The sequence below is a fragment of the Asterias rubens genome, chromosome 5, assembly GCF_902459465.1.
Source record: "Asterias rubens chromosome 5, eAstRub1.3, whole genome shotgun sequence".
NCBI lineage: Eukaryota > Metazoa > Echinodermata > Asteroidea > Forcipulatida > Asteriidae > Asterias > Asterias rubens.
In genome coordinates, this window is record NC_047066.1 from 12,167,242 (window position 1) to 12,177,324 (window position 10,083).

General features: G+C 41.1%; 1 protein-coding gene and 1 long non-coding RNA gene across 2 annotated transcripts; one reads left to right on the plus strand and one right to left on the minus strand.

Annotated features, from left to right (window-relative positions):
• The first annotated feature begins 874 nt into the window (after window positions 1–874).
• On the plus strand, window positions 875–4,542 carry LOC117290174 (fibroleukin-like). Its single transcript, XM_033771434.1, has 2 exons — window positions 875–1,787; window positions 4,406–4,542. The coding sequence occupies exons 1-2, from the start codon at window positions 875–877 to the stop codon at window positions 4,540–4,542; spliced, it is 1,050 nt and encodes a 349-aa protein (XP_033627325.1).
• Window positions 4,543–5,726: 1,184 nt separating this feature from the next.
• On the minus strand, window positions 5,727–8,842 carry LOC117289910. Its single transcript, XR_004518995.1, has 3 exons — window positions 8,671–8,842; window positions 7,765–7,861; window positions 5,727–6,774 (listed from the first exon to the last, which is right to left on the minus strand). It is a non-coding gene; the product is annotated as an uncharacterized LOC117289910 (long non-coding RNA).
• Window positions 8,843–10,083: the final 1,241 nt, after the last annotated feature.

Below are 10,083 nucleotides of genomic sequence, written 5' to 3' on the forward strand. Positions count from 1 at the left end.
ATGGTTGACCGGGATCTCACTGGCCGGCTGGTGCGGCGAGAAATCATACGGAGCTCCGAGGCGCTGTACATTAAAGTTTGCGCGAGTAAAATAAAACAATTTAGAGTATGAGTTCGGTTTAGGTCCGCGGGCTGGCCGGCGGTTACCATTGCTAGTGTCCCTACCAACATTTCTCCTGTGGATGACCCGGAATCCGGATCAATTTGGTGGAAAGCATAGATTAGACATTGATTGGGTGGGACTTAATTGCTCAGATGAAATTACAGCAATAGCTCCGACCATGGAGCAATAAGACCATGGAGCTATAAAACAAAGCCTTGAGTTGCATTTCCAACAGGGTCGGTTGCTGATTGTAACGATTTCGGGCCGCCTTAAAATTAACTCATCGAGCTAAGTACGGATCCGAGGCGCGAACTTATGTGTCAGTTACTCAAAAGGGAGCTGGGATACGTGACTTGATTTAACCAATCGATTGCTTTCTCGCATACTCTCGTGGATCGAAATGTGTGTCAGCTCATCACACGCCTTACGGACTGAAATCTATTTAGGGTTGACCTGTTGGTCAACCTGTTTAAATCATATCGAGCTATTAACGAAGATTGTTACCGAGGACGCAGACTTGTGTGTCAGTTACTCAACAGAGAGCTGAACACGTGACTTGAGTTAACCAATCGAATACTTTCTCCCACAATCTCGTGGATTGGAAAAAATTCCCTGTGGCTGTGATGTTTTCGGTGTTTTTCATCGAACACTTTGTTCACCGCAAGCACTGCAATTTGTCGAAAGTTCACAAAGGCTGCCATTAGTTGATGACAGAGAAAACATCCTAGGGTATACAATGATAACACCGGTGTTCCGACAGCATACAATAATAATGGCACTGTTGGTAGAGTTCAGTTTCCTTGCAGCACTGTTTGGTGTTTCATCGGGAGCTTACTGTGATATCCCTCCCTCGACGCAAATATTTATGGCTGCGGAAAACCGGGCACTTGTGGCGTCTTCATACCGTAAGCAAAGCGTCAGTTCTCGCTTCCACTGTGTTCGTAACTGCCATGCTGATTATCCTGACTGTAAATCGGTAAATTATGATGAAATTCATCACCTTTGTGAGCTGAATAATGCCACTATTGCCCAGTTTCCTGATAACTTAATTACACACTTTGGTAGTGTGTACTACGATGGCAATATGGACACAACTCTCCTGTCCCATACACACCCTGATACAACCGTCTCCTCTATGCCTCGTTACAGCAGCTGCCAGGAGCTTCTTGAGGCGGGTCAGAACGTCAGTGGTGTCTTTACAATATTTCCTGCCCGGTTTGCTGATGGTTTGCAAGTGTACTGCGACATGGAGACTGATGGCGGAGGCTGGATCGTCATTCAGAGGCGTCAAGACGGCAGTGTTGACTTTTATCGCGACTGGGCCGACTATCGTGACGGGTTTGGTAATCTTAGTGGTGAATTTTGGCTTGGTAATGATAACCTACGCAACCTGACCGAGTATGGAGGAACGTGGCAGATTCGTGTTGATATGACTGACTGGAACTTTAATGACGCTTGGTTCGAGTATGGTGAGTTCCGTGTTACAGGGGATCAGTATCAGCTCAATGTTGGATCGTATAACAATGAGAGTACAACAGGAAACGTCTTGGAACAGACGTACGACGGCGGACGCTATTCACACAATGGAATGCTGTTTACTACCAAAGACAACGACAATGACCGCCGTACACAACCTGATGAAAGATATGGCAATGAGCTGAATTGTGGGATATACCGGCGTGGAGGTTGGTGGTATAATAACTGTGTTGAATGTAATCTTAATGGTCCGTATATTCAAGGAGGGTCAACGAGTCTCACTACGTCCGCAATGTGTTATACTAATAAAAATCGCTTTTCTATAAAAACATGCGCAATAAAAGTACGCCCAGTTCTAAAATGAAAAGACTCAACCCCTTTAGGTCTTGGGTCGCGGTAGACTAAATCCCGGTTCATGTTTGAAATCACACCAACTACCAAGAGACATAACCCGATTATGTTTTCTTGTTTACGCAAGTAATACGCACGCGTACATTACCTGGGGAACCGTTCCAAACATGACAGGTAGACTGCTGTCCACAGGCGTTAATATACATGTCATGCACTCTCAAGCGCTTGATAAGCAGCTATTCATAAATCCTCAGACAGTTTCGCTATTCCTACTGGTGTTTAAACGGTTGATAATGACCAGCTGGAGCTCTGTTTATAACCGGTTGTTTTCGGATGCTACGCGCTAGTCTTGGTGCAAGACTTTTTTTGTTACGGGCGATGCTGCGCCGTCGGTGAGTTGGCCGCGCTGTGTGTGAAAGGAAAACGAGAACGTCTTGCTTGCACCAAAACTATACGCGCACGAACGGATCCGAAAACTGTCGTCTCAGTCATAACAATGCAACACACGGACGTACAGAGCTCAAGCACGTCGGAAACGAATAGCTTTTACAGAGTTTATTACTTTATTACGCCTTTTAAAGGCTGTGGACACTATTGGTAATTACTCAAAATAATTATTAGCATAAAACCCAACGGCTCCCTCTGAAGTAACGTTGTTTTCGAGAAAGAAGTAATTTTCCACGAATTTGATTTCGAGACCTCAGATTTAGAATCGGAGATCTCGAAATCAAGCATCTGAAAGCACACAACTTCGTGTGACAAGGGTGTTTTTTCTTTCATTATTATCTCGCAACTTTGATGACCGATTGAGCTCAAATTTTCACAGGTTTGTTATTTTATGCATACATATGTTGAGATACAGCAAGTGAGAGGACTGGTCTTTGACAATTACCAATACTGTCCAGTGTCTTTAACAAAAAATACATTTAAAAATGGAAATGAAAGAGTAGTGACTTGTTCTTCGGCTCGGGCCCACGGCAACGACGACCCAGCCGGTTTTAAACGGCCGTTTAAGAACTCGTCGCTACCCATTTATTCCCTTAATATAGCACATGCCACGTGGTGTGTAATGGACCAGTGAAAACACTACTCTCGGTCATGAATAATTAAGTATAAGGTAAAGTAACAAAATAATAACGTATTAAGAGTAACTATAGAAGACGATCAGAGTATACTGTTCGAAACGTCGAGACCAAACCGGCTCTTTTCATTCAGAGCCACCACACCCGCAAGTTTACTATTAATATATATATTACTCTTATTTTCCACACCATGCAAAGCTTCAAACACCGTTTAATAACGTATTGTTTGCATCACCCGCCATAATCACTACTGCTTGGAGAATGAACCACTAATTGCACATTAGAAGATCACATCAATGTAGTAACCCAAAACAACCGTAAATTGTATAATGTTTTATAGTGAGGTTGCAACACCCCCATTTTGTTGATTTTCTCTTGACGGATATTTAGAATGTAAAATGCCTAGACACAATATTTACTCTAGAACCATACCCTTCGAAACAACACTGTCTGTACATACACTAGTCCGTATCGGTCTAACGAGAGGCAAGTCGAAGTTTTTACTAAACATGCTCTTATAAAAACTTTAAGTCCGTCAATGACCGCAAACTGACTGAAGATGATATTACTCGAGTATGGTGCTTTGCACCGGTATCAAGTTCTATAGCTATAGACACTATTAGTCCTAGGTAATAATGATTATGATATGCTGATTAATATCCTATACAACGCTGCATCATTCGATGATCATACACGGCTTTCATTTAACCTACAATTTGCGCAATTGATCGAGTCACTAAACAATTCTCCTGTTTTAATTTCTCTAATGCCATTGAGTATTGATTTGGGTATCTTACCGAATTGCCGCCACGGATGTACGCTGTTTGTATGGTAACTTTATCAAGACTAGCGGGATGCCGCGCTTCGCGCGGCAACCCTGCTAGAAAGCTCGACGTAAAAATGCTGCAAGTGTAGCGTTGAGTACAGGGGAGGGCTAAAGTAGCTGGGCAGGGTCACAATACAAATCACTGTGGCAAACAACCCATCCTAAGTTAAGACGAATATTAGTATATATCCCGTTTCATTTATTTTGTTCCCGTTAAGTGATTATTTTCTGTCCTGTATAGTTTTCAAACCCCTTTGCTTCCCCCCCCCCCTCACCCGCCTCGTTAATTTTTTCCCCAACTCCCTGTCCCATCGTGTGCCCCTTCCCTATCCCGTCCCATATCTAACCCACGCCTCCGTGCCTCTCCCGTCCCCGCGATCCCCTGCATTGGCATTGTTCTTTGCTTGCCACTGTTTGCCCATAACTCATATTTTCCAGTTTCGCGCGGGTCCCGTTTGTGGGGTTTTCCCGTTTTATGGACTTGATCCCCCCATTCAGTTTAATATTTTCCTGCCCCATGTCCCATATCACAATAGTTCCTTTTAATTTTGTTCAATCCCAACCCCAGCCCTGTTCATTTTCCCCCTCATTTCTATGTTTGCCGTTCCCCAGTCCCCCGTTCCACAGACGTACCACTTTGTGCCCCTACCTCCTTTCCCCGTTGAAAATCTAACCCGTGCCTCCTTCCCGTCATCCCGCCCGTGAGTTATTCTTTGCACTGTTTGCGGGTCCCGCCAGTCAGGTGGTTCTCCGCTTCGTGTATTTTTCTCTGTCCAGTTTATTTTTTCCCTGTCCAATGTCATCATTAGTCCCTTTTTCTTTTTCCCCTTTCCGTATTATTTTTCCAGCCCTTTTACTAATGTTCCCTACATTTGTTGCCGTTCCCCCGCCCTCTTCCAACAGACGTACCACACTACATGCCCCTTCCATCTCCCTGTCCCACAACGTGCTCTAATAACCCCCAACAGTCTTCGTCCTGCCCCCCCCCCCCCCCCCCCGGCATTGTTCTGTACTGTATGTACGCGCGAAGTTACTGGACGCTCGCGCCGTGACTGTGACATCACAAAGGACGCCTGCACTCAATCACAAAGTTACTATACGCTAGCGCTTTGACTGTGACGTCACAAACAACACATGCCCAAACCCACGGGTACCCCGAAATTTACCCCAGGACGCATCATTTTAGCAGGGTGCGGGCACCACTTGCCAAACAACAATGGCGGCGCCCATGCGATTTAAGCGCTTTTATAATATAGAGCGTTTTCGAATCGAAGGCTCAGGCTTGAGGCTTTAGGCTTGGGATTTTCAGGCTCCGGCTCAGTGCGGCTCAGGCTTCACAATAAACAACATGGCGACGAAATTGTTTCGAACACTTCGGCTTCACGGGATTAGGCTTCATGTGGCCCTCGTGGTGGATCATGGGGGAAATAATAATGCACGAGAACAAACGTGCGTCGTCTGCTTTTTGTGTGTGAGGCATTTATTTAATGATTGTAAAACAAAACAAAAAATAACACCACCACAAAACACATAATCATACCATTTGTATTGTAACAAACGCATATTTGCTTTCTGATGGTTTAATATTGTAAAAATACCTCAATAACTTAGAGCAGCCCACTTTTTAGCTTCACTTGCTTGTAAAATGACTTATTTTAGTGAAAGCCAAAAAATGATGGTTGCTTTCATCAACAACGAAACGGACCAAAAATGTTCTGAAAACATAGCTTTATTTTGTTGTAATATATGTCAACAACATGCCTTGCATTGAAACTGGAAAGCAGGGAAATTTCGAAAGGTATGTTGTGTTATTTGAAAACTATAGTATTCTTTTAGAATAAAAATAACATTACTCTGACTATCAAGTAAAAACTGCATACAAGCTATACTGCACTACAATGAAAACTTTATTTTATCATAAACTGAGTTACTTTTAAACAAAAGAAGTATCAATTTACAGCAGTTGATTGTTTAAATAACTTTTTTTAAGATTAAAAAGACGGTGCTAATAAATAATTGTTTGTGTTCTCCCATTAGGCTGGGAAAATGTTAGGTTACTTAACAACTTTTAAGTTCATTGCAATTATGATGATCTCCACTTTAAAGTCAAGAAACATGATTATTTCGTCAACTGTTAGGTTAGTATTTCGGAATTGTCAAGTTTTTTCTAATTGTATTTTTTAGCTGTAGAATAGTTGCTAGCAAAAAATTGTAAATAAGGACAGGTCAGTTTGCTTTATGTTACTTTACAGAGTTAGAATTGAGCTTTATATCTTTATCGACACTGGTGAAGTTTCTTCTGCTTAATCACCAGTGATATTTCCTCTACTGATGACTAAGCCTGAGCGACTAGTGTGACAGACAAGTGTCGAAGTGGAGACTATTGATAGCCTTGTCAAGTTACAAAATACCATTTTTCAACTAACCAGATAGTCGACGTGCTACCATGACTACTACAAAAACAGTCACGACTGTTGCTTGGTTAACCAACAGGAGACTTTCTAGGACGATAGGTGGCAGCAGACTTACCGGGTAAAGCCATGTTCGCAGAATTATGTGCAAGCTCATAACTACGTAAACAATGGAAGTTAACCCGGTAAGTCTGCTGCCACCTAGCGTTGGAAAGTCTCCCATTGTGTCGCTCTTGCCTATTCCCTACAACTTTAATCCTTTTAGCACAAATGTTACTTGATTGGGCCTGCGGCAAACAACTTGCCGCAATGTATCTTAGGAGTTTAAAATAGTCACAACTAGTGTCAAAGTCGTGACTACAATGTTTTTGACACTAGATGAGTAGTAAACTTCACTTGTTGCCCAGGCCTACTGGTGACATCTTATATTGTTCTGAAATGAACTAACAGGTCTTTCGCTTTGATGCGGAACTGGCTAGCACATGTTACGCTTCTCACATTGATGCTTTTCTGCAGATCCTTGTAACTGAAATGAGAAGAAGATACAATCTTATGAGTATGATCAAATAGTCAATGCTTGAGTACATGTATGATCAAATAATCAATGCAGCCCTCAACATTATAAATTGCAAAATTATAGCATTATCATACCATTTGGGTGATCATTGTACAATGTATCTAAACAAAATTGATTTTTAGCTCTTGGGATTTAATGTTGGTTTAGAGAGTTTTCTTTCTATTACCCCCCCCCCCCCCCCTTAGATATAAAAAACAAAGGTTAACATTCAAGAGGGGATTGACTTGGAAGTCTCTCGAACTCCAGATCACCACTGATTATCGGAAACATCTCAAAAGGATGTCGGGTTAGCCTTGCTAAGCCTTGCTAAGGCAGTCAAATTGTCACTCCGAAAAAACGCAACTACCGTATACATTGTACACTGAGCGTAAAATTAACCACATCCGGCACATCGCACGACACGACGCCCCCGTACACAGCCTCCGCGTGCGGTTAGTGGTACGAGTGTGGATTACTTCAGCAATGTGACAGTGTATACGGGTGGGTCGTGCGGTGTGATTACACACTACGCACAGTGTATACGGGTGGGTTTAGACCGTCGTCTTTTTCTGAGTGAATAATACCACAGCCTTGATATTTATAGTATTCATTTTGGTTTTAACCCATAAACACCGATGTGGTGTTTGCACTATATACTCAATACTTACCGGAGTAAAAACCAAACTGAATACTCATAACCTGGTGCAATTTTAATATCATTTGCAGTTCCGGCTGCTAAAATTTAGGATTCAAACTGCCTCAGCTACTGGGCAAACTCGGTGGTCTAGTTTAGCATGAAACTGCTCTAGAATTGCAAAGGTTGTGGGTTCGAATCCCACCTGAGTAATTTGCCTGTGATTTTTGTTTTCACAAAACTCAGGTAAGTACTGAGTATACAGTGCTTATATAACACACATTGGTGTATATGGGTAAAAACCAATTTTGTGATTCATACCGTACCTGACAGATATGGGCAGTGTTCAAGTATCCTTTTGCCCCTATTAGACTTGAACCTCGGCCGGGTGGTTTTCCTCACACCAAAGTCACTCTTCCAACTCTACATTGTACAATGAAAGTTAATACAAGTAAGAATGTTGATGAATGCCAGTCCTCTTCTACAAAAAAGTTGGAATCCTTAATCCACAAGCAAAAGGTGTTTTTCTAGCAAAGTCCCCCCCCCCCATCTCAACACCCAACCCATATAGCCTCTGCTTGATAAGTTGATGCAGGTGTACATGTATCATCATTCATTCATTCATGGCTAATATTTAAATTTATGTAATCATGTAACCTTTTTTTTTAGTTGCCAAGAAATGTATTTCCCTTCAGAAAACTCAAATAAATTACTACCTGGTACATCAGTCAGAAGTAAACAATATGAAATATTATTATTAAAAAAATTGGCCCACAACAAAAACATTCTTGAAAAAAAGGAACAAAGCGAAATATTATTCATAAGTAACAAGAGTGTTCAATGTAATGTTTATATAAAATAATCGGTTCAGCTTAAACGAAACCGCAAGATTTATAACTAATAATATCACTATCCAGCTCTCGGCCTTGGGATTATAAAAAATAATAAACAACTGTCGTTTTTAATCAGCAGACAAGGAATTTGAATTTTCTGCCAACGAAAAATAAACCATAACCAAGTTAAGAAGACAGGCCCTACTTTCACAAATATTATCCTGTCAAATAATTCCCGCATGTAGCTTATCTTCATCAGTAAATGTTGAGAATAAAACCAAAAGACAATTTTCACGAATTAGATGCAGCACTAAGTGTATCGGCCACACATACTTGTATCCGTCATTTTTAACGCGAAGTAAATTATCATAAAAATTTACATTATATATCAAAACTTACCTTAATATCATTGATGCAAATTGTTCGCCTTCTCATGGGTGATATATCAGGTGAAGACTGTTGTTATTAATAGTAAAACACAATCAAAAGAGCCAAATTTGTCAATTTTATTGAACGGTAACCGAGGATTTTAATGGCTGCCGCAAGAAAAGATTTATCATCACGAATCTGACGTCATGAAGCCTGGCGAAGCCACCTCTTGAGGAGGCTTCGCCTGGCGCTGTTTTCAGCCAAAATCGAAGCCTCAAATTCGAAGCCCGATCCGGAGCCTCCGATTCGTACGCGGCTTCAAAATGGCTGCATCAGTCTGAAGCCCAAGCCTGAGCCTGAGCCTTCGATTCGTAAACGCTCATAGATGGCAACCTACCAGCATAGAAGCTCACATGTAATGACGGTGTCCAAGTAGGAAATGAACAATCATTCATTTAGCCATTTATGATCCTGTCTTAGAATTAAAACGACGTACAACAATGAAGAGTAAACATATCAATAATCGCTTTTTGCTATGATTTTTCAGAGACCAATAGTAGCAACAAAGCATGTCGTGGTTACAGTTAGTTTTAACCGAATTAGAATTATTTGTACATAATTATAATTATAAATACTAGACGTTTATATCGAGCATGTAGCGTTATTATTTTAAACGCCAAAGTTAGATTTGTACCAAAAACAAACCAATTTTTTTTGAAAAAGTACATATTAATATAAGAATTTGGCATTCTCGCAAATCACTCAAGCACAGGGTCTCGACTACGCAAAGCACTAAACCAGCCCAGATGAGTTGTCAGTTTTACAAGTGATTTGTACTGTGAAGTCACACTTTGCTCAGCGATTAAGATCGATACCGCCAGTTTTGTCAGTTTTGTTTAGTTCGCAGTTTCTGCTTGTACAAACCATTATTAATTCAGTCTGCCTCGCTCGGCGCGACCAATCACTCATACAATTTTACAAGCAAATGTGCGTTATACATGGAGATGTAATACCTCTAAGTTGGAACAAATTGTCAAAGACCAGTCTTCTCCGTTGGTGTATCTCAACACATGCATAAAATAACAAACCTGTGAAAATTTGAGCTCAATTGGTCATCGAAGTTGCGAGATAATAAAGAAAGAAAAAACACCCTTGTCACACGAAGTAATTGTGTGCTTTCTTCAGATGCTTGATTTCGACCTCAAAATCTAATTCTGAGGTCTCGAAATCAAATTCGCGGAAAATTACTTCTTTCTCGAAAACTATACGTTACTTCAGTGGGAGCCGTTGCCCACAATGTTTTATACTACCAACCTCTCCCAATTACTCCTTACCAAGTAAGGTTTTATGCTAATAATTTTTTTTTGTAATTATCAATAGTGTCCACTGCATTTAAGTCACAGATACAGCCTTTTTATCAGCGTGTTATTTTAAGCTGTACAG

Excerpts from the sequence above, each read along its gene's own strand:
- LOC117290174 (XM_033771434.1), top strand. The coding sequence starts at position 875 with ATGGCACTGTTGGTAGAGTTCAGTTTCCTTGCAGCACTGTTTGGTGTT. Across the intron at positions 1,788-4,405 it reads TGGGATATACCGGCGTGGAG|CCCTGTTCATTTTCCCCCTC; the intron begins GTTGGTGGTATA and ends TCCCAACCCCAG.